The sequence below is a fragment of the Rhinoraja longicauda genome, chromosome 13, assembly GCF_053455715.1.
Source record: "Rhinoraja longicauda isolate Sanriku21f chromosome 13, sRhiLon1.1, whole genome shotgun sequence".
Taxonomy (NCBI): Eukaryota; Metazoa; Chordata; class Chondrichthyes; order Rajiformes; family Arhynchobatidae; genus Rhinoraja; species Rhinoraja longicauda.
This window is the reverse complement of record NC_135965.1, coordinates 8,911,578-8,936,896: the sequence shown is the minus strand read 5'-3', so window position 1 is coordinate 8,936,896 and position 25,319 is coordinate 8,911,578. Positions and strand designations below refer to the sequence as shown.

Below are 25,319 nucleotides of genomic sequence, written 5' to 3'. Positions count from 1 at the left end.
AAGCTACCATTTTGGAAAGTAAAATAATCCCCAAAATTAGACCGAGTCAAATGACAACGTGCAATCAATAAGCCACTATCATCTGACTTAAAGAGCAAAAGTCACTCCACTGTATTTACAAAATTAGTGCGATCATTTTAAAACAGTCAGATACAAAATTTTATGTGGTCTAAATCTATCCAAACTATTTATGAACCTTACTGAGAATCACCATCCATAATTTCGAATGACAGTACAGATTATTATGGAATTTCTCTAGGGGAATATTGGGTTTTTGATTATGTGCTTTCTTCCAAATTCTCTGTGGCATATTCCAGTAGTTAGGATGCTGGGTTCCATGTCTCAGCCAAGCAGCAATAAGCATTTGAGGCTCACACAAAAGCCTTTGATAATTCTCCCTTCAATTTTCCCTTCTCTCTGGAGAATCTGTCCAGTCTCCAACTAACAATTCTTTGTTATCTCATCTCTGAGGTAACCCCACAGAACCATCTAGATTAGAAAGTTCTTGATGCAATCCTCATTGCAGGCCTTCTCCCTACCAATCCACCCAATACATTCACAAGGAGCTTGATATTAGCAAAGTTCCCTATTATTTAAAACTGGCAGTGGCATTTCTTGGGGCTTAAAGAAATATATTTCTAATCATTCTAAACTATTAATTTCTGGGCATTGCAGAAAGCTATGGAAGAGAAAGTAATTGCATTACAGTACAAGTACTTCTTTTATTTATTCTTGTCAACAATATCTAACACAAATTAGTGGATTTGTCATCATGGAAAGTATAATGGAAACGGAAGTCAGTTTATCGGGAAGTGTCTCCTGAAATCTGTCAATGTGTCAATGTACTGCACAAAGAACTCACTGTCTGCATAATATAAATGTGACTGAAGTGATTTTTTTCCTGCCCCACTGACTTACAAAGTGAACTGTGCTGCAAAAGATGCAGGAAGCTCGATAATTTCTAACCGAAGGGTAAACAGGTGCAATAGCACAACGTTGCGATCAGTATTTGGTGGAAAAAGATGTGGTAAGAAATTTATAGTCAGATTTTAAAAGATTTATCAGATTGCATGACATTGGATCTTAGGTAAGTGCATCTCTGGCCTCTTGAATATAAAATCCAAAAAGCAGGAAAATGCACTGTTCTTCAGAATGGCATAACCTAACTTAGAATCTTATTTTATAAAGCATAGCATGGTGCTAGATAATTTTAACAGCATAAAAAAAATTATAGGAAAATTGAGCCCTTTTATGCTATTGTATATTATATTTATAATATATATATATATATATATATATTGAAATTGAAAATTCAACAGAATAAGGAAACTAAATTGAAATTAATCTTTTTTTAAAACTTTTGAATTGGCTCATCTTGCATATATAGTAGCATAATATATATATATTATATATATATTATGCTACTATATATGCAAGATGAGCCAATTCAAAAGTTTAAAAAAAAGATTAATTTCAATTTAATTTCCTTATTCTGTTGAATTTTCAATTTTCAACATGGTGCACAGAAAAAAAAGTCGGTGAGAAAATGTTAAGTAGTAGTAATGTTTAAAATGGATGCAGCTGCAATGTAAAAAAAGGTTAACATTGCAAGGCACTATCCAGAGAGAGGTATAACCCATCTTGATCAAAGTGCCTCTTGGTGCGTGTCTGGAATTTGCATCTGGTTACAAATTTTATTACGATCATTATAACAATTTCAAAGATGTCAGATGTTGATGGAGCTCACTGTCACACAAACTCACACAGATGGAAGATTTGTTGCATTAGTAGCTACAGGTCATTCCACATCTGCCACCTGAACATGCTCAATAGATGACAATTCCCTTCCCTGTCAGCATGAAATGATTTACCAGCTTGCTGTAATAGCATTTTTATTGGAAAAAGGCTGCACGAGGCATCATACGACACTCGACTCGAAAGACTGGAAAGATCAGTAGCAACTTTTACAAACTGTAATACCCAAATTGCTACAATCTGCATGGAAATATCTCTCCAATTTGTGCACATACTGAGGTGCAAATTGGATAATATGTCACAAGACTGCATCTTATAAACCTGTAATAATAATTAATTCTAAAAGACATAATTTCTATCTCCTAATCCTTTTCAAATATATGTATATGACGTTCTGAAAAAAGAACAAGTATCTGATGAAAATTTGATTCTCAGGTTGTGCAATATTCCGAGTAGAGCATTCAGTGTAAGATTATCAAGTAAGTGTACAACAGGATCTTTTGTCTCCCTCTCCCCTTTGCTATGCACCACTCTCTACCCTCTCATTCCTAAATGGTACAATGAAAATCAACCAGATCAGATGGAATTACCAAACATTAAAATAGGAGCTGGAAACAGAAAATACTCCCACTTCTCTAAATTGCTTCTTTTAAAATGGTGATTAAACCACACAGTGGATCGCACACAAGGTGCATTCTTACCATCAAATACAAACAGGGAAAGGGAACATAAAGCAACAATGGATAGGATGAACATAATAGGTAGACACTCCACCATTTCCTGTTTTTGATCTCAATGTGTTCGACTTTCTCTCCCATGGACCCTCTCCAAATATCTATTATTTGCATTGTTTACACCTGGCTAGGGTTAAAGACTAAAAGTCTGCGCTCTCAAATGAAATGACCCTATAAGATTGGTCCCGATGTTGGGGGAGACCAGAACCAGGGGTCACAGCTTAAGGATAAGGGGGAAGTCTTTTAGGACCGAGATGAGAAAACATTTCTTCACAGAGAGTGGTGAATCTGTGGAATTCTCTGCCACAGAAGGTAGTTGAGGCCAGTTCATTGGCTATATTTAAGAGGGAGTTAGATGTGGCCCTTTTTGCTAAAGGGATCAGGGGGTATGGAGAGAAGGCAGGTACAGGCTACTGAACTGGATGATCAACGATGATCATATTGAATGGCGGTGCAGGCTCGAAGGGCCGAATGGCCTACTCCTGCACCTATTTTCTATGTTTCTAACCTCACTATGGGGTGAAGGCTTATTTCCCAGTGTGGGAACTTGATGTGCTGTGGTGAGAACCTTTCCTTGACCCGACAAGTGTACAACACAATGCAAGATTTTCTGGAACTGAATTCATGCCTGGTTTCACGTAATGTAAATGAACATATAGTGTATTCGTTTATTTTATTTTAAAGATACAGCATGGAAACAGGCCCTTAGTTCACCAAGTCCATTCCAACCATTACTCACCCGATCACACACTAGTTTTATGTTATTCCATTTTTGCATCCTTTCCCTACATACAAGGGGCAATTTACAGAGGCCAATGCACCTTCAAACCCTCATGTCTTTAAAGTGGGAGGAAACCGGAGCACCCAGAGGAACCCTACACGTTCACAGGGGGAACGTGGAAACTCCACACAGACAGCACCAAGGTCAGGATCAAACCCAGGTGTTTGCCACTCTGAGGCCTTCTCTCTACAGGATGTGCCATTCTGTCGCCCAAAGATTATGCAATACATCTTTGTAGCGTATTCTTGAATGAAAATACAGCATCACACAATACCGATTTTGTCTGGCTGTGGTTCAATGCAGAGCACTATCATATCATATCATATCATATATATACAGCCGGAAACAGGCTTTTTCGGCCCTCCAAGTCCGTGCCGCCCAGTGATCCCCGTACATTAACACTATCCTACACCAACTAGGGACAATTAAAAAAGATTTTTTTTTAACATTTACCCAGCCAATTAAGCTACATACCTGTACGTCTTTGGAGTGTGGGAGGAAACCGAAGATCTCGGAGAAAACCCACGCAGGTCACGGGGAGAACGTACAAACTCCTTACAGTGCAGCACCCGTAGTCAGGATCGAACCCGAGTCTCCGGCGCTGCATTCGCTGTAAAGCAGCAACTCTACCGCTGCGCTACCGTGCCGCCCACTGTTGCCTCTCAGCTACAATGTGATGCTCAGTGCAGTACTGAACAAGTGCTGCATGTTCAATATGTAAGCTTCCATCTCATCTATTAAAAAGAAGTTCTGATAATTCCCAAGATTTACAAGACATCATAGCACTGGCGCAGGTCAGATACTCTTATATCCTGACCAATACTTATTCCTTACTCAACATTATCAAATGCATTGCCAGCCATTATCACACTGCTGTTTAAGTGAGCTTTGCTTGCTGTGTTGAAATTCCCATGTTTCCTCTATAACACCAATTACTAGACTTCAAAAGTACTCCATTGACTTAGAATGCTATAGGATGGCCTCTAAATGAAGTGGAAGGTTCTATATGAATGCAAGTTATTTTATCTTTTGCAGGCTGCCCCTCCCAAGAAAATAATTACACAAATGCAGAATAGAATTCAGCAGGTTAGAACTCTTAATTCTCTTGGTAATGATGTTCTAATGAGTTAACCAACAACGATTCAACTACAAATTAAAGATCTAATTACAAATTTGTTTACTTTTAGTCCCGTCTAGTCCAAGTAAAAACAGTTGTAACTTAAAATGAACACTGCCGTATTAAAAGCAACAAATGGAAAGGTAACTTCTGATTAAAATCTCCACTGCTTGTGGCCAAATCATTTGCTTACCGTGAACTTAACAATGAAATTGTGTGATTCCGAGTTCTATTGCACACCCATGACATTTTGCTTTGAAAATTATAATTGTATTTTTTTCTGATAATTTAGTTAACTGAGATGTGAAAGGATTCAGTTTATTTTAATCAGAGGCACAACATTTGCTTTTCCTATTATTTCTTACTGGTTTAGTATGACGGACTCCATCTGCAAGCAATTAGGCTATTTCAGTTTTGATGTGAACACTCTGTCCTGGCTTGAGCAGTGCCCATGTCAGTGAGATGTGACACTTTAATCTAGGAGGGGAAGAGACCGTGGCTGTAGCAGCAATTTTAACCTGGTTTTAAGTGGCATGCTGCTAAATCAGTCCAGAAGACTAACTGGCTAATGCATTATTCCATTCTTGCTGTCTTTATTATAACCTGCTCTTTGGATCAGGCAGCAAGGTGAGTGGTACCCGTGTACATAATTGTTTCCAACCAGTTCTTGAGTGTTAAACTTGCAGGTGTCAACAAGTTCAAATAATTGTAATTGCGAACAAAACTGTATGTTAAAACCAAGCTTTGAAATAGATATGTCTTATTAATAAAATACCCATTTAATGAAAGTTTTCATCTGTTCAACTAAATAACAGTTAGAATAAATTAAAAACAAAGACTGTTTGTCTTTAAGGTATTACATAAAATAGTTTGCAATATTTTAATGGTTTTCATTTTATGTTTTTCTTCTGTAAATACATTTTGTCCAACTTCTGTAAAATATTTAAAAGATATATATATTTAAACTCAAAACAATGGTATGTTAGTTTAACACTTTTTGTTTGGAAAGAGAATCCAAAGAATGCAGCATATAATTTCATTATCAGAAATTTGCCTCGATACATTAACTTGGATATGCTTTTAACTTGTATATGTCATTGAAGCCACATCTGGTTATTAAGATACATACAAATGCACTCAACGGAAATAGAATCACACATAAAGGTGACCATAGATTTCAAAACAAGTTGTCCACAGGATGAACAGGAATGACCCATAGCATAAGCAAATTTCTAGTTGCTGATCAGAAATGATAAACTCATCACTGAATATTTTCAGTGTTTGTGCATCAATAACATGAGGCAACATGTGGTTTTGTTGGTTAGGAACTCAAAATGAAAATCATCACATTATGCTGAATGTTACCTATTTTATGATAACTGGTCTCAGATGAAAACTTTCTAACATTCTCCTTCCAAATTTCTTAAATGTAAGCAAATCTGCAGTTCGTGCAGCTCGGTACAATGACGAAGCTAGGAATTCTTGTGCAGAAAAGTTAGGATTGAGCACTTGTGCAGCCTTGACGCACAACTGACTGCAGATACGTGGTTCCTCCTGTGGCATGAGCTGTGTGTCTTGGTGTTCACCAACTCCCTGCAGCATGTAACTTGCATTTCACATTCATGACTGCAGATATTAGTGTTTCGTCCCTTGGCTACTATTAACTTGGTTAAAGACAAGTCAACTGACATATTTTGATTTTTAGGAACTTCCCGAGTTTTCCTTGATCAATACTTTAATACTGGTGTGAGCGAATTAATGTCAAGAATTAATACTGTGCTAAACTAATACCCTTGAAACATCTAGACAAGGACCTCTAAATTTTAAAGAGTCCAACTGTGCGTAAGAAAATGGCTACTTGAGGTACAATATAAAACAGAAGGCAGTGATAAGTTTTAACATTAGACAGTCTAGTACATCGAACAGTACAGTTCAAGAATAATGTCTGTGCTGAACATGATGTCAAGATGATCATAAGGTCATAAGGCATATGAGTAGAATTAGGCTATTCTACCCATCAAGTCTACTCCACCATTCAATCATGGCTGATCTATCTCTCCCTCCTAACTCCATTCTCCTGCCTTCTCCCCATAACCTCTGACACCCACACTAATCAAGAATCTATCTATCTCTGCCTTAAAAATATCTACTGACATGGCCTCCACAGCCTTCAGTGGTAAAGAATTCCACAGATTCACCATCATCTGACTAAAGAAATTTCTCCCCATCTTCCTAAAAGAACAACCTTTAATTCTGAGGCTATGACCCCTAGTCCTAGACTCTCCCGCTAGTGGAAACATCCTCTCCACTTCCACTCTATCCAAGCCTTTCACTATTCTGTATGCTTCAATGAGGTCCCCCTCCCCCCCTCATTCATCTAAACTCCAGCGCATGCAGGCCCAGTGCTGACAAACGCTCATCATAGGTGAACCTACTCAATCCTGGGATCATTTTTGTAAGCCTCCTCTGGACCCTCTCCAGACCCAGCACATCCTTCCTCATATATGGTGCCCAGAATTGCTCACAATATTCCAAATGTTGCCTTACCAGCGCCATATAGAGCCTCAACATTACATCCCTGTTTTTGTACATAAACCCCCTTGAAAGAAATGCTAGCACTGAGTTTGCTTTCTTTACTACCGATTCGACTTGCATATTAACTTTTTGGGGATTCTGCACTCCCAAGTCCCTTTGCACCCCTGATTTCTGGATTCTCACCCCATTTAGAAAATAGTCTACACCTTTGTCCTAATCACTTATGCAGATCACATATTTATCTGCACATAACCCATATCCGTCCATATCCATACGTCTATCCAAAAGTGTTTTAAACGCCTCAAATGTACCTGTTTCAACCACCACCCCCAACAGTGTGTTCCAGGCACTCACAACTGTGTTCTGCCGATCATCTCAAAGGTATGCTGCCTAGTTTTTGATTTTTCCATTCTGGGAAAAAGGTTCTGATAGTCTACCTTATCTATTTATCTCATAATTTTATATACTTCTATCAGGTCTTCCTGCAACCTCCGGCGTACCAGACAAAATAATCCAATTCTGTCCAACCTCTCCCTCCAGCTAATACCCCCTAACCCAGGCATCTTTCTGATAAACATTAGACTCGAACTTTTTTACAAAATAATTGAAAAAGCATATCTGAAATCAAATAAAACTTTAAACAATGAAAAATGTAACTCGGACATCAGATAATCCCAGTTCATATAGAATAGTGACAGTGACGAACAATATAGAATATACAGTGCATGGCCAAAATTGTTTTTTCCCCTGATTTTGCTTAGGATTCTGAGACAAGTTACTCTGACAGATAAAATGGGTAGGAAAATTGGATAGAGATAAGGGCAAAGAAACATCTTGGATTGAGAGCTGCTTGAACTACCTAAAGAAAAATTATATACAGACAGAGCAATATTATCTATGTATGAATAAGTATTCTGTTGAGAATATAGCCATGGGATGGATCTACTAAATTCAAATTTCTTTTGACAAATGTGATGTTTTATTTTGGAGTAACTAGTTGGTTAAAGGAAACGGTGCAGACACTCTATTCGAAATTTCAAAGTTATCTCATCGGAAGACTGTTAGAAGAAATAAAAGTTAGCAGGGAGACTATCTCCAGATTCAGGGACAGTTTCTTTCCAGCAGCTATCAGGCAACTGAACCGTCCTCTCACCAGCTAGAATGTGATCCTGACATCTCACCTTCCTCATTGAAGACCGTTAAACTACCTTTAATTGGACTTTATCTTGCACTAAATATTGTAACCTTTATCTTTTATCTGTACACTGTGGACGGCTTGATCATAATCATCTATTGTCTTTTCTTTGATTGGATAGCATGCAACCAATGCTTTTGCCTGTACCTCGGTGCACGTGACAATGATAAACGAAACTAAATTATATACAAGGAATGCCAGCAGCACGAGAAGAAATTGACAGAATGTTGCCTGGATCAGAGAAGTTTGGGGACAAATCTTCCTGGAAAAATAAAGTCGTGTTAATGATGCAAGTGATTATTCCTGCACAATGACAAGGAAGTTCAGAGGTGGGAGACATATGCCAGTTACTGTATAAAACCCACAAACTTAATAGTTACTTTATTATATTCAGTCATTTGCAAACTCCGTTACCTTTGAGAATTTACCAGATTTTCATGTTAATTTCCTATTTATTTTAACAAGAGATTTGGGCTCATTATTAGAAACACAGCCAACATGTAACAATATGACAATTTTGATACAATACCAATCAATCCCTCCATTCCAAAAGAAAAATAACTTTGTTTATTCTCAATCCCGCATTGAATGAATTGTTCTCCGATTGTTTTTAAGATTTAAATTTTTTTAATATTTTGTAATTTGTCTTTCCCTTTTTCTCAGTTCGATCCTTCTTTCCCTCTCTTTATTCTATGGACCTTCACACACAAATGCTTCTTCTCTTTCATTCCCAGATCCTATATTTCAAAATTGATGAATTGTTGGACTTATTACCCGGATGCTCTTGCCATGCCATTCTTATATTTTGCTTCCAGTAAGTTAGTGTTGAAATGGGATTGATCCTATTGCCTACTCTGCAGGCAAAATGACCTACTGCTGCTTCAAGGTAAGGGGAAAAAAAACTAATGTTGCCTCGTACAAGATGTGCCACAGTATCATGTTTTGGTTTGTCTTAACATAGATGTTGTGGAAATCAATTTGCTAGCAACGGATACAAAGCAATTGAAAAGTGTATGGAAATACTATAGAACAGCGAGTTGCAGAGCCAATTGAATATTGGGAAGTTCATAATAAAATATTTTTGGAAGAAGAATTAAGAATGGGCAAATAATGGTTAATGGACAGATGTTGAAAGGTATTAATAAACACAGAAACATGAAGATTCAGATATATAATTCCTTAAAGCACAAGTAACAGTGCAATCTAATAATTGCTTAATAAAGCAATTAAAATAATGGCAACAGCATGTTGCCATCTATAAACCATGACAGGGAAGAAAATTAACTGAAGTTTGAAGTTTAACAGAATTAATAATAATAATAATATTCATTTATTGTCATTGCAACGAGTACAACGAAATTAAAAAATAGCCAATCCTGACGGTGCGTAAAAACATATATGCAATAAATGCAAAAACAAATAAATACAATTATATTAAGTACAAAAGATTTTTTAACAGTGTTGCCTAGTGCAGAAGGTAGTGTTCAGTTCTCGTATGGCCCTGGGGTAAAAACTGTTCTTAAGTCTGTTTGTTCGGGATTTGATCGACCTGAAACGTCGACCAGAGGGCAGATGAACAAACAGACGGTGGCCGGGGTGGGATGGATCTTTTATTATTTTGCCTGCTCTACTGAGGCAGCGTAGGCTGAACAGGTGCTCCAGGGAGGGCAGTGAGCAGCCGATGATCTTCTGGGCCGTCGTGATGACCCTCCTGTCCTTTTTTGAGCAGCTGGCATACCATGTGGTTATACTGTATGCCAGCACACTCTCGATGGAGCAGCGATAGATTATATAAGATCCTCAAGGGGCACGACAAGGTGAATGTTGTGCGACTTCTATATGTGGAAGAGTCTTGTACGAGTGGACATAGTTATAGATTCATAGATTTATAAAGCTGAACAGCATTGAAATAGGCCCTTCAGCCCACCTTGTTCATGCCGACCAAGTCGGAATATTGGGTTAGTCCCATTTGCCTGTATTTGCCCATCAAATCCCTTTCTGCACATTTATCTGTCCAAAGGTCTTTTAGTTACAATGTAAGGTGACAGTCATTTGTAACTGAGGTTTATAGCAATATCTTCTCACAGATAATTTTTTGAAAATCAGGCAGTTGAGAACAACGTGGAATTGGCATTAAGGGTAGTTGAGGCTGTTGGCAGATCAGTCACAATCATATTGAATGGCGAGGAATGCTTGAGGGTCTGGTGGGTTACTCCTGCTCCTATTTTCTTGTGTATATTCCTGTGCGTAATATGCAATGCATAGAGCAATTTCATCACTTCTGAAAGCTAGCACAAAAAAAGTTTGACAATCCACAAACAGAAACGGCAGACAGAAATCGGAATGCTCCAGTTTCACAGTTTAACAAGACCAGTTGAAATAATGATTAGGGTCACAATATTATAAATCACTTCCAGGTGTGTGGATGTCCAAGACATTATGATGCATGTGATTAAGTTCCAGGTGGGTAAACTGAAGCAAAAAGGTTCAGCAGCTTAAACATGGAGCATCTAAAGACACCCCTTTTGACGAGATTCATAATGTCCCATTATCACTTTTCCAATTTTTTTCCTTCATGTAATCCATCTACTGTAATTCCATCAGCAAACTTCAGGAAACCTGCTGCTTTATTTACAAATAAACCATTGACTTTTGCAGGAACTGGGTTAAAAAGAATTACACGATCCATCTGTTTTAACAAGCACATAGCTAAGAAATACATTTAATGTAAGTTGCAAAATGGGATTGCATTTGAATTATATTGCAAAGAAAACTGTCGGACTACTCACCTGTGTACATCTCCTGTGTCTTTCACACCATGTTAGAATCTCATCATTCTGCAAAGCAAAATTAATTTATCAATTTTCTAATAATCTCCTGAAAAATAAATAATGTAATCTGACAATAAAATAGCTAATATTTAACCACAGCTCAACAATATTTAATGCAATAAGAATTGACACAATAAATTTATGAATATATTTTTGTTACAAGTAACATTTTGTAATTTTTGTGGTTCATGGAGGAGTTAAGTTTGCTGAATCCTTACTAAAATGTTTGTTTTTGAGCAGCAACTATGTTCTTAGTCATATTTACATATATGCACTTTAAATACATAAAATATTTTTTGATGATGAAAATTAAAAAAAGAAATGGTTTTCCACACTGCTAATCATGCTCTTTCAAAAATGTTTTAGATTTATATAATCATTGAGTCATGCAGCTTGGAAACAGGCCCTTCATCCCAACTTGTCCATGTCGTCCAAGATGTCCCCTCTAAGCTAGTCTCATTTGCTTGTATTTGGCCCATATCCACATCCGTGGAATCTTATTCGTGTACCTGTCCGGGTCTCTTTTAAGAAGGGTCTCGACCCGGAACGTCACCCATTCCTTCTCTCCAGAAATGCTGCCTGTCCCGCTGAGTTACTCCAGCTTTTAGTGTTGGTCTTCGGTTTAAACGTGCACCTGCAGTTCCTTCTTTCACAGGTGTCTTTTAACTGTTGTTATTGTGCCCAACTCAACCATGTTCACTGGCAGCTTGTTCCATACATCCACCACCTTCTGTGAAAAGGTTGCCCCTCAGGTTCCTATTAAATCCTTACCTTTTCAACTTAAACCTTAAACCTACACCCTCTGATTCTTGTTTACTCTATCCTGGGAAAAAAGACAATGTGCATTTATCTTATCTTTGTCCCTTGTGATTCTACACACATCTATAAAGTCACTCATCAGTCTCTGCGACACAAGGAATGAAGTCCTAGCCTTTTCAACCTCTCCATTTAGCTCAGTTCCTCGAGTGCTGGCAACATTCTTGTAAACCTTCTCTGCACTCTTTCAGCTTAATGGCATCTTTCCTTTAGCAGGGTGACCAAAACTGAACACAATACTCACATGATTGGGCATGGTACAAGGAGAAAGCAATAATTAACAACCTCGTTGTGTTTAGGGAAGAGCATTCTTCATTAAAATGTAAAGTAACTTCAATCAGAAACTAGGGTCCTGAATCCGAATAAAATAGTACGATGGAATAAAAAACAAATTATGCTTACACAAATTACGTTTAGGTTCATTATTGTTACACGTACCGAGGTACAGTGGAAAGCTTTGTTTTGTATGTTATCGAAACAGATCAGATACACCATACATAGACACAATCAGTTCAAACTAAAGCACAATAGATACAGCAATGGGGAACTTGCAGAATAAAGTTCTCAGCATTGCAGCGCAACGGTTCCAGATACGAAGTCCCATGTCCTCAATGGGGTAGAGGTGAATCGAATAGTACTTTAGCTTATAAAAGTACAGTTGAGTAGCTGATAACAAAGCAGCTGTTCCTGTGTCTGATGTCGAATGGAAGGTCGGGGTGAGACTAGTTGTTGATTATGTTGGCTGCTTTACCGAGGCAGCGTGAAGTGCCTCAGAAAAATGGAAGTCTGGTCTGTGTGATGGATTCGGCTACATTCACAACTCTGCAATTTCTTGTGGTTTTGGCAGAGCTGTTCCCAAACCAAGCTGCGATGCAACCCGGCAGTATAGACAATAGACAATAGGTGCAGGAGGAGGCCATTCGGCCCTTCGAGCCAGCACCACCATTCAATGTGATCATGGCTGATCATTCTCAATCAGTACCCCGTTCCTGCCTTCTCCCCATACCCCCTGACTCGGCTATCCTTAAGAGCTCTATCTAGCTCTCTCTTGAATGCATTCAGAGAATTGGCCTCCACTGCCTTCTGGGGCAGAGAATTCCACAGATTTACAACTCTCTGACTGAAAAAGCTTTTCCTCATCTCCGTTCCATAGTATGCTCTATGGTGCATGTGCAGAAGTTTGTAAGAGTCACTGGAGATATGCCAAAGGTTTATAGATTGGGAAAAGGAACAGGTGTAATGAATCGTTGTACACCTGTCATTGAAAATAAGTATTTAGGCAGAACAAGCAGTTATTCAGGCATATGGTCTGATGGCTTTCACTACCAGAGGATTTGAGTGCAGCAGCAAGAACAATGCCTTGCTGAGAGCTCAGATGCAATTTTGTGTATAGATTTGGTCTCTTTATCTGAGGAGGAATGTTCTTATCTTAAAAAGGATTGGTGTATATGGAGAGATTGGGTCAGTTAGGATTATTTTCATTGGAATATGCAAGAATGGGAGGAAATCTCATGGAAACATGTACAATCGTAATAGGACCATTCAGAGAATGTTCCTGATGGATGGAGAGTCCAGAACCAGCCCGAGGATCACCAATATCAGGAGACATTTCTTCACCCAGAGGATTGTGAATCTGCAGAGTTCTCTACTAAAGAAAGAGGAAGAAGCTAAGCCAAGCCAAGTCATTAAATGTTTAAGGAGTAGATATATCTCATAATGCCCAAAGGACTAGGGGCTCGGGGGGGGGGGGGGGGGGGGGGGGAGGGGGAGAAGGGACAGGGTACTGAAGTGGATGAGCAGTGCAATGGACCCAAACGACCAAATGGTTACACTTGATCCTATCTTTATATTTGTCAGTGGCAAAAGGGAGAACCTTAGGGAAACATCAGAGAAGCCACACGTGACCATTAGCATAAAGTATTTTGGTTGCAACGGAATAGATGCAGATAGACAGAAAGAAAGTGAGTGTGGCCTCACTCAAATGGGTGATAGTGGTGTTTGGAGTAAAATTGCAGTTAAGTGGATTACAGACAGTAGGTAGGTCCAGACGGTAGAGGAGGGACAGATTAATCTTTGTCACTCTGACTTGAAATATCATTTGTGACTCTGATAAAGACCTGTTTTGGAGCTGTTGGCTGGAGCAGAAAAAAATAGATTCAAATAGAGAATCTGGGAGGTCACAGCATATTCAAAGAGCTTTAAGAGTGAAGATGTGGAGATATATTTAAAATAACAAGACGACAGCTTTGTACTTGTACAACAAATTTTCCTAGTCTTCTCTGACTTACATAAAAAATGGTGTTACTGGAGCAGGTGAACCAAATAATGAGATCGACACATTTGATTTACAAATTGCTCTATTAAGGATTGGAGCACAGAGCTAAAGAGTTAAAGAGCTGCGACCCCTTTGGTAACTTGAGATTTAATATGTGATGATATCATGAAGGAAAACAATGTATGTAACAGAAACTTCAGCACAAGAATTGAAAGACGGAAATCTGCCATCCATCTCCCAAATGATTTTCCAAATACACACAGTCACCTACAACCAAAACTATAATTTTAGTATTCTGGTAACAAAATTGGTTGCAATTTGCTGGTGATTTGATATATTTTGTTTCATTTTAACAGGAACAAAGTGCAAAATCTTCAAACAACAGCTGCAATGAATACCACATCCAAAGCTGGAGAGCTGAGGTCTGCGCGGGATTTTAGACCTCAGAATGTTAGACAGAGCCCACAGCCCTGAGGGAGGAGTTTACTTTAAATCCCCAAAGATGAACAGTGATCGTGAAAACAATTCTCTGTCAGAACATTGACAGTTTCTCTCTTGCAGCTAATCCTTTTGATCTGATAATTAAGGCTGGCCCACCAAAGTATTGGTGATGTTTCCACTTCAGACTTGATTTCTTCAAGTACTGGTATCGTTTAGTCAGTTAGACCTTTTTTCCATATGTAACATTCTTTTAAGCTGACCAGATTTAAAAATAAAAGTGTTCGGGTATATGTGGTATTAAAGGCCATGCACTGGTGTTGTCAAGATGATGAGGCCAATTTCCCAGCAAATCACCCAATTTCTGGCAATCTGGGTGGTCCAGATTGGGCAGTGTGGGAGCGAGCAGTTCCACTGCCTCTTTGGCATTTGCCATCAACTCCAGGAGTTTGTACTGAAAATTACTGCTTATCATATCATATCATATATATACAGCCGGAAACAGGCCTTTTCGGCCCTCCAAGTCCGTGCCGCCCAGCGATCCCCATACATTAACACTATCTTCTGTTGAATATATCTGTCACCTTTCACTCTTGTAAACTAGAGATTTAAGACTAGGCTTGCTGTGTTCAGAAACACCCCTCATCACAGAAAGCAACCTCATAGTCATGGTCTCAGAGCATGGAAACAGGCCCTTTGGCCCAATTTGTTCATGCTGATATGTCTGTCTGCACCTGGCCCATATCTTTTCCACCCCTGCAACCATTAAAATATCCTTTAAACATTGTAACTGTACCCGTCTCTACAGCTTCCACATACTGCTCATTCCATATACCCACCACCATCTGTGTGAAAAAGTTTCCCTTCATGTCCCTTTTAAATCTATCCCTCTCATCTTAAATCAATGCCATCTAGTTTTGAACTCCCCCCACCCTGGGAAAAAGACTGTGACCATTCATCGTATCTTCACCTCTCAACTTTTTAGATTCCTCTTTAACGAGATATAAGCTCCCCCGACCCCCTCTTTTCAAACCAGAATAATCTGCTGATAATTGAATTTGTTCAAATCTTACATGAGAGTCCTTGCCCAGGGGTAACTGATGACAAATCTGGACCTCTCTGCTATTGCTATTAGGTGATTTGCAAGAAAATTGACCTCATCATCTTGGCAACTTCACTCGATAGCCTTCAATCTCAATTCATATACCTGAACAATCACTTTTTAAAAGTCTATTCATCTTAAAACCATATCATTTATAAATATATTAATTTACTCTGAGCATGGGTAGCTAGCTTTCATGGCAGGCATGACAAAATGTTTTTTTCTAGCAGTTAAGGCCTGAGCTAGGAGAGGTTGAACAGGCTAGGTAGGACTTTATGCCTTGAAGTGCAGAGGGATGTGGGGTGATCTTATAGAGGTGTATAAAATTATGAGGTGAATTTACCCAGAGAAGGTTTAAGGTGAAAAGGAAAAGATTTAATAGGAACCAAAGGGGCAACTTTTTCACACAGAGGGTGGTGGATATATGGAACAAGCTGCCTGATAAGATAGTTGAGGCAGGTACAATAACTACAGTTAAGAGACATTTGGATAGATACATGGATAAGAAAGGTTTAGAGGAATATGGGCCAAACGTGAGCAGGTGTCACGTGTAGATGGGGCATCTTGCTTGGCATAGGCAAGTTATGGAGAAGGGCCTGGTTTCATGCTATATGACGCTAGCTGACTGAAGGATGTTGGAAATTTAGACAATGAACATTACTGGCAGTAAGTGTGGCTGCTGATTTCTGCTCTATCAACAGGAACCCAGATGGACTGAACAGATTGAGTGCTATGAGTAGGCTGTCCATGTGTTCCTGAAAATTACAATCCTTGTAGAAAAACACTAATTATTTCAGAGAATATGGTGCCATGGGATTTGAAAATAGGGATGAAAGAGCAATTTGGTGTCAATGAGACTAAATAATGCAAAGATAAACCTTTGCTCGATTGTAGCACAGAGATAATTTATGCTAAAGATAGACACAAAGTGCTGGAGTAACTCAGTGGGTCAGGCAGCATCTCTGGAGAAAAAGGATGGGTGATGTTTCAGGTTGGGACCCTTCTTCAGACTCAATTGCATTCAATTCCAGAATAGAATTAATTTTTCCAACTTCTGTTCCCAAATACCTTGACAATTGAATGTATAATTTCTGGATCAAAAACACAAACATGTTTTCTTGAGAAAATAGTCAAGAAAATGTGTCTTCAAAGACACATTTTAATAATCAGAGTGATATGAGCCAGCCATCACACACCCGATGGGGGAATGTGCATATCCCACACAGGCAGCATCGAGTGTCTGTACACTGGACCCTGATAGCAGAAGCTGTGAGACAGTGGCTCTACTAGCTCTGCCACTATACTGCCCAAATACAGTTGGAGTTGGTCACCTATTACTTCACTATAATGATCTGTTATGATAGTCATGATACCTTGTTTTCATGGCAGCTTCACAATGAAACAATTCACACTTCAAGTAGTTCCCGGTCACAACATAAACATATCTCACTTGCTTCTCAAATGAAGATGGTAAGGTGTTTCCTTTATGCTATGCCATTTAGATTTGGCTTAGATTTGTGATGTTATAAGGACATATATAGTTTTCTCAGTGCTTTCTACTATCATAAACTTCAGTGGCGAAAAGTAATCATGCACGAGAGAAGTGGGTAAATACCTGTAAAAACTTGCAGTTTTAATCCAACAATTCTAACAGGTTATGATGGCTCAGCGATAAGCTATTAGAGTAGAAACATAAGCTGGTTACAAATAAAAAAGAAAAAAGACAAATGATGGAAATTTGATATAAAAACAAAATTCGGGAAATAAATGAACAGCTGTTAGCAATCTGTAGTGAAGCAGGTAATGGGGTCCTGATTGTACATTGTAATCAGGATTGTTCTACTCTGATGAGGTTATATGCTTGAAATATCATAAAATATCCCTCTCTTGACTGATGCTGACATTCTCCATTTCCAACATTCTCTGCATTTATTGCATTTAATGATGAACAGGTTTTAAAAATAAAATCCTAGCTATTCAGTAAACCAATATTCGGTACTATTTTGTTCAGTGCATCAAAATGATGAATTTTCTGTAGTACACTAACATTAAATACTATATTATTTACCTGGTTGTGTTTTTATATCATATTTGCCTTTGTTGAAAGGACCTACATAATGTCACAGCAGATGTCAGAAACATGCACATTTTTTGCCCTCCATTTAACAGAGATCGACCAAACAAAAAAATAGAAGCCAAAAAAAAAATCAAGCCGATTCTTTTGATTAATTTCAGCACATTAATTTCCAAGCTATTGTCTTTTCCTCGCTACAGCCCTTTGCTAAGTTCAACGTTTATTCTGTTGTTCTCAATGTAATTTTATTAACACCCATCTCATTACATTTTCCTCAGATTGAAATTATTATCTTGTTCTCCCGTGGCACAGTGGTGCGAATGTTAGAGCTGCTGCCTCACAGCGCCGGACACCAGGGTTCAGGTTTGGGTGTTCACCCGAGGTACTGTCTGTGTGGAGTTTGCACATTCTCCCTGCAAGTGTGTGGGTTTCTGGTTACCTCCCACATCCCAAAAATATGTGGGTTTAGAGATTTGTAGTGTATAAAATGGTAACTGTAACTTTAAGAACCGAGTACTAGAATGGTATGATTTGTGTCATGTGATACATTCAATATCTTATCAGTCTCGTGAATGTGTGTGAGTACGCACAGTGTACTTTTGTAAAATGAAGGCCCACACTGGCAACAACGTGTACTGAAAACCCGTGCTTGTTTCTATCTACATGCTGAAGTCGTAATATCTTACAATGGCGACGAGGATCAGATAAAGTTTGTGAACTCAACCTTTAAATACAGTGAAGGACTGTTTTGCAATATGCAGTATTGTTTAACATTTTAAACAGCAAATACGAAGCTGTGGTGCAGTTGTTTGCAAACTGGACACAATAGGCCACAGATCCTTCTATGCATGGGACTGTAGTTTAAAGCAGCAGCCGTACAAATCATCTTTCTAGAGTTTGTCAGGCTATCACTCCACTTATCACTGCAACAATAAACTCCTCCCTGTCCACTGGCATCGTCCCGCCATCCCTCAAAATCGCTGCTGTCACCCCCATTCTGAAAAAACCTGGTCTCAACCCTGACACCCCAAACAACTTCAGACCAATCTCCAATCTACCCTTTCTGTCCAAAGTTTTGGAACGTGCTGTAGCTTCCCAACTCAAATACCACCTCTCTACCAATAACCTGTATGAAACTTTCCAATCCGGATTCCGCTCCAACCACTGTACTGAAACTGCGCTCCTCAAAATCACAAACGACCTTTTCCTCTCCTCCGACGCTGGCAACCTCAACATCCTCATCCTACTTGACCTCAGCGCCGCCTTTGACACCATAAATCACTCCATTCTCCTCACCCGACTTGAAACCTCCTTTAGCATCACCGGCACAGCCCTATCCTGGTTCAAATCTTACCTCTCTGACAGGCACCAGTTCATCTCCATTAACAACTGTAAATCCCCCACCGCTCCCCTCCCCCAAGGTGTCCCCCAAGGCTCAGTCCTTGGCCCCCTTCTCTTCATCCTCTACCTGTTCCCCCTTGGTCAATTAATCCGCCGTCATGGTCTCAACTTCCACTGCTTCGCCGATGATATCCAGCTCCTCATCTCCACCAAGTCAATCTCCACCACTACACACTCTACACTGACAAACTGCATCACTGAAATAAAATCTTGGCTTCAATCAAATTTCCTCAAACTCAACTGCAACAAATCTGAAATCATCATCATTGGTCCAAAAACGCTCACCAAATCCACCCAAAACTTCATCCTCAATATTGATGGTCTCCCAGTATCCACCTCCCCTCACATCCGGAATCTTGGAATCATCTTTGATCAAACCCTCTCCTTCGACAAACACATCAAACACATCACAAAGACAGCCTTCTTCCACCTCAAAAACATTGCCCGTCTCCGTCCATCCCTCTCCTCCACAGCTGCAGAAACCCTCATCCACGCCTTCATCACCTCCCGTCTGGACTACTGCAACAGCCTCAAAAATCATCAATAAACTTCAATACATTCAAAACTCCGCTGCCCTCTACTCACCCACACCCCGATCCGTGACCATATCACCCCTGTCCTTTACAAACTCCACTGGCTCCCCATCCCCCAGAGAATCCAGTACAAAATCCTCCTCATGACCTACAAAGCCCTCCATAACCTGGCCCCATCCTACCTGACCGACCCCCTCCACAGGCACACTCCCACCTGCACCCTCCGCTCTGCTGCTGCCAATCTCCTATCCCCCCACATCCGGACCAAACTCAGATCCTGGGGGGACAGGGCTTTCTCCATCGCTGCTCCCACCCTATGGAACTCACTACCCCAAACCGTCAGAGACTCCTCCACACTCACCACATTCAAAACATCACTGAAGTCTCACCTGTTCAGTACTGCCTTCAACCACTGAAGGTCACCTCACCTTCTGTCTCCTTTCTCTGTTCGTTTACTTATTTATCTATTTATTCACTTCCCTATGTTCTCTAAATCCCTGTAAAGCGTCTTTGAGTATATGAAAAGCGCTATATAAATGTGATGCATTATTATTATTATTATCTTTGTGTTGTGTCCACGGGGCAAGATGGCATCCTTGGGATACATAGGCCGACTAGGGACTTTCGCCAAGAGCGGTGAAACTTTTACTGCATACTGTGAGAGAATGGAAATGTTTTTTATTGCAAATTACCTTATTGAAGCGGACGAAACAGATGATGATCAAGTGCAGGTAAGAGCACAAAACAAGGCCATCCATGAACGAAACAAAGCCATTCCATTAACTGAAAATGGTCCTGGTTTATGAAACTCTCACCAACCTAGCACCAGAGAAAGCAAGGAATGTTTCATTTGAGACTGTTCTTTCAAAACTTGATGCTCGCTCCATGAAGCCCATAGAGATTGCAGAAAGCTACAAATTTCACACAAGAAAACAGACGGCTGGTGAGACTGTGGGCGAGTACATTATCTCACTGAAGAAGTTGTCTCTACTCTGCAATTTTGTAACATTTCTGGATCGAGCTTTGAGTGATAGATTTGTATGTGGGATGCTGGAAGAGCGAATCCAATCAAAATTACTGAACACACCAGCCCTTACCTTTGATTTGGCATGCAAAACTGCTTTGGCCATGGAGATGGCGTGTCAAAGTGCACATGAATTTCAACCAACACAGTCAACAGTCAAAAGGCAGTTCCAAAACACAAGCATGACAAGACAGAGAAAAGGCCTTCACAGCAAAGTTCTGGGAAAAGCGCAGATATGTGCTATCGATGCAATGGTCAACACAAAGCAAAAAGTGCCAGTTCAAGGACTCTACGTGCTACAACTGCCAAAAGAAAGACCACATTGCATCAGCATGCAGAGCACCATCACAGGACAAAGCAAAACAAAAGGCTGGACAAAACCAAATGCGTGGGTATCACAACCCCGAAGACCAGTCAGCGAGTAACGAACTTGGACTGTACGGCATCTATACTACGAACGGCGGGTCTGGAAAGGAAGATTTTCAGACAAGGGTCAAAGTGAACAATCAATCCATTACTATGTGTATTGATACTGCTGCTGATTGCACAATTATAGGCAAAGATACCTATGAATCTGTTTAGCAATATGCCTATCACGGTAACAAACGTTTAGCTGAAAACGTAATCTGGAGAAGTATTGGAGACACGTGGAGAGATAGTTTGTGATGTACAACACAAAGGCAAGACTCAAGTTGCCAATAGTTGTCACAAGTTATGTCAATTGGCCAATGCTGATGGGCAAAAATTGGCTCCGCTTACTGAACTGTACTGGAAATCTGTATTCCAAGTCGAAGCGCAAACATAACTGGATCAGTTGTTGCAGAAACATCATGCTATGTTCAATGACAGCTACGATGGCCTAAGGGGTGAGCAAGCACACATCAGGATTGGACCTGATGTGGACCTGATGTGGAACCAGTCTACTGTAGACCGCGACTAGTGCCATAGCTTTTCCGTCAGGATAGTTTGTCTGTTTGTCTGTTTGTTTCTATGTTAATTGTATTTGTAAAGCGCTTTGTGCATGTGTTAAGGCGCTATATAAAATAAATATATTATTATTATTATTATTATATTCTCTGAAAAGTAAAGTGGAAGCTGAAATCAAAAACTTGGAACAAAACGGTGTACTGGTTAAAACAGATCGCAGTGATTGGGCTACTCCAATAGTAGTGGTTCTGAAAGCGGACATCACAGTGAGATTGTGTGGAGACTACAAAGTGACCATCAACCAGGCAGTAGATGATGAACAGTATCCACTACCAACCTCACAAGATTTATACGCTGAACCTGCTGGTTCCAAGGTATTCTCTAAGCTAGAACTGTCACATGCACAGCTAAATGTTGATCGTAAGAGCCAGCATGAACACACACACAGGGCTGTATTCCTACACAAAGCTACCCTATGGTGTAAAGTCAGCACCAAAGATCTTCCAAGCTACAGGATGCTGCAAGGAATATCACATTATTTGAGCAATCAAGATGACTTACTGATTGCAACTGTTACTGAGGAGGAGAATCTGGAGATACTCAGTGAAGTATTGAAACGGCTTGATGATCACAATATAAAGTTGAAAAGAAGCAAATGTGCATTCTTACAGACCGAAGTAGTGTATCTTGGTTTGGAAGTGGATCAACATGGACTACAACCAGTGAAGGAAAAGATTGAAGCTATAGCAAGCGCATCAACACCACAGAATGTGTCTCAACTCCGCTCCTTCCTGGGTATGGTACAGTATTACTCACGCTTCTTACCCGAGAGCTTGACCAGTGATGCATTACTTGTTTACTACGATGCATATTGTGAGTTAAAGTTAGCTTGTGATGTGTATAGTTGTGGGGTAGGAGCTGTGATTTCATATGTAATGCAACATGGAGAAGAAAAGCCTATAGCATAATTACACTTACCAAGAGTGAGTGTAATTATGCACAAATCGAGAAAGAAGCACTTGGTATCATCTTTGGGATCAAGAAATTCCATCAGTTTCTGTTGGGTAGGAAATTCACCCTGGTTACTGATCATAAGCCACTTCTCGCTATTCTTAGTCCGTGGTCAGCAATGCCTACAATGGCAGCCTCAAGGATGCAGTGCTGGGCAGTTCTCCTGTCACAGTATGACTACAGCATTGAGTACCGCTGCTCCAAAGAAAATGCTATCGCTGATGCATTGTCGCGTTTGCTTCATGAAGAACCAGATGTGGGCACTGAAGGTGCCATCTACGTCACAGAAGCAGTGGACAATGACTTTCCAGTCATAGCAGCTGAAATTGTTGCTGAAACTCAACAGTGCTAACACAAGTATACGAATAAACTTTGTGTGGATTGTCAGAAATAAAACCATGTACTAATGAACTAAAATCTTATCACAATAGACGACATGAACAGTCATGTGAGCAAGGGTATATTAAATGGGGTTACAGAGTAGTAGTACCCAATTGTTTAAGACAAAGATTACTTAAAGAACCATTGTGAACACACAGGTACATGTGACAGTGGTACATGTGACAATAAAATACCTTTAAAACCTTTGAGGTACTGGGGGAATAAAGTCTATAGCCAGAGGTTGCATGTATTGGCCAAGGTTAGACAATGACATAGAAGCAATGGCAAGCACATGTACCATCCGCCAAAGTTGTAGAAGTAGGCCTGCCCAAACCCCTTTGCAAACATGGTCGTGGCTTAGACCTTTTCAGAGGGTTCATGTGGATTTTTGGTATTACTCCAAGTTCAGATGTAAAATCAGAATCTCCAAAGAAAGTTAAATGATCCTGAACTTGACTCTCCTTTAGAACCACAACCTGACACTCCCCCAAACCACGCGGGAGATCAGAAAGTGTGCGTAAACCAGTGGTCAGATTAAATTTATAAAATAATTCTTGTTTGTCTAATTTACAAGTTATTTTACTTTCTAAGGGGACAGCAGTGTAGTGTATATAATGGCAACTGTAACTTTAAGAACCGAATATGAGAATGGTATGATTTGTGTCATGTGATATATTTAATATCTTATCAGTTTCGTGAATATGTGTGAGTACGCGCAGTGTATTTTTGTAAAATAACGAAGACCCACACTGGCAACAGCGTTTACTGAAAACCTGTGCTTGTTTCTATCAACATGCTGAAGCCGTAATATCTTACAAGGTTAATTGGCCCCTGTAAATTGCTCCTAGTGTTTACGGAGTGGATGAGACTGTGGAATAATATAGAACTAGTGGGAACGGGTGATCGATGGTCTGTGTGGAGTTGGTGGGCTGAAAGGCCCGTTTCCATGCTGTATCTCTAAACTAAACTAAAGAAAGTCTGTAGAAGGGTTTTGACCTGAAACGTCACCCATTCCTTCTATCCAGAGATGCTGCCTGACCCGCTGAGTTACTCCAGCATTTTGAGTCCTTCTTCTTAAAAAAAATCTCACAGGCCACACACATTCTTTTTCCTTACATCTCCATTACAATTACAATTCTCAATGAGAAGGGCTCCAATAATCCCTTTCTTTGCCTTTTCCGATGCAATTGCATGATCAAATACTTACAGATTAACAGATTTCCCTTTCTTTCCTCTGGCTATGTCTTCCCTTGCATCATGACCACGTTTCCTAACCGCATCCTCCCATTAACTTCACAAACCACATACTGCCACCACTTTCATCAACTATATTCAGCCTACCCACATATGCTTTAATCAATTCAACAGGAGCTGTACCTAATAATGTTATCACTAGTTATTTTTAACCTGTTTCGCTTCTGTAATTTATGAGAAATGATGATTAAAAATACTATATTTGTTCACTGTCAAAGGTTCCTCATGTATGTTTAGCTTAAAAATCAGTGATTCTGCGGGTTTCCAGTTTTAAAACATCTGGACAAAATGGATTTCTATTTAAATATTAAAGGCGGACAATATTCCACAAAAAAAATTTGTACTTAAAATTAAGATTTCAAATTTGGGAAGATCAGTCTAATTACAGATTATAACTACTCTGAGAAAGAGTAAACATAACAGGATCTTATGCACCACTAAGTGCTTTAATCACAGGAAATACTCCAAAGGATTTAAGAACCCCTTCTGTCACGGCAACAGTTTGAAATACTAAAGCACCAAAAGTAATAAAAGTTTTGAGATTATTGCTTGATTTAAGAATGAAATCATAAATATCTAAAGAAAGCATTCTCTAAATAGTAGAGTAGTGAATGCAAGCTTAAGGGGCAGCTTACTTCATCCATTGCATAATTAACACATTGCTCCTTCACAACAGTATGGGTCCATTTTCTCCATGTGCCACCTCTTTCTCAGCTAGTTAGGTGTTATCTTATCAGGAATCAAAGTGCAATCACTGGAGGGGCTCAGACTCCATCAATTATAGGAGAGAGATCAAGTACACTTTGCCACAGGGCTTGCAGACTGTGCCCAACCCAGGTTAACCTTTTCAATGCAAGGGTGGCAGATGACACATGTGGAAAACTACATAGGCTTCAACAAACAGGGCTTCTTCAACCAAAAATGTTTCCAATTAGATTACAAACAGTCAGAATGAAATTTAATGTGACTTAGCAATTCAAAGATAGTGACCATTATGAAACAACAGCATTTAGATAAAGGGCTAGGGGAAACAGATGCTAAGCCATGGATGAATAGATTAGAAAGCATGACCAACATTTTGTTCAAAACAATGGGTTTTGTTTTGGTTTTTATAATAAGTGGAAAATAAAGCCTG

The 25,319-nt window shown here is 39.5% G+C and overlaps 1 protein-coding gene across 1 annotated transcript in view; it reads right to left on the bottom strand.

Moving 5' to 3' along the window:
- Positions 1–25,319, bottom strand: part of LOC144599426 (anosmin-1-like) — a 104,261-nt gene that overhangs the window by 61,689 nt on the left and 17,253 nt on the right. The window contains exon 2 of the mRNA XM_078410291.1: positions 10,907–10,954. Within this exon, the coding sequence (XP_078266417.1) occupies positions 10,907–10,954 (48 nt within the window). The remainder of the gene's footprint in view (positions 1–10,906; positions 10,955–25,319) is intronic.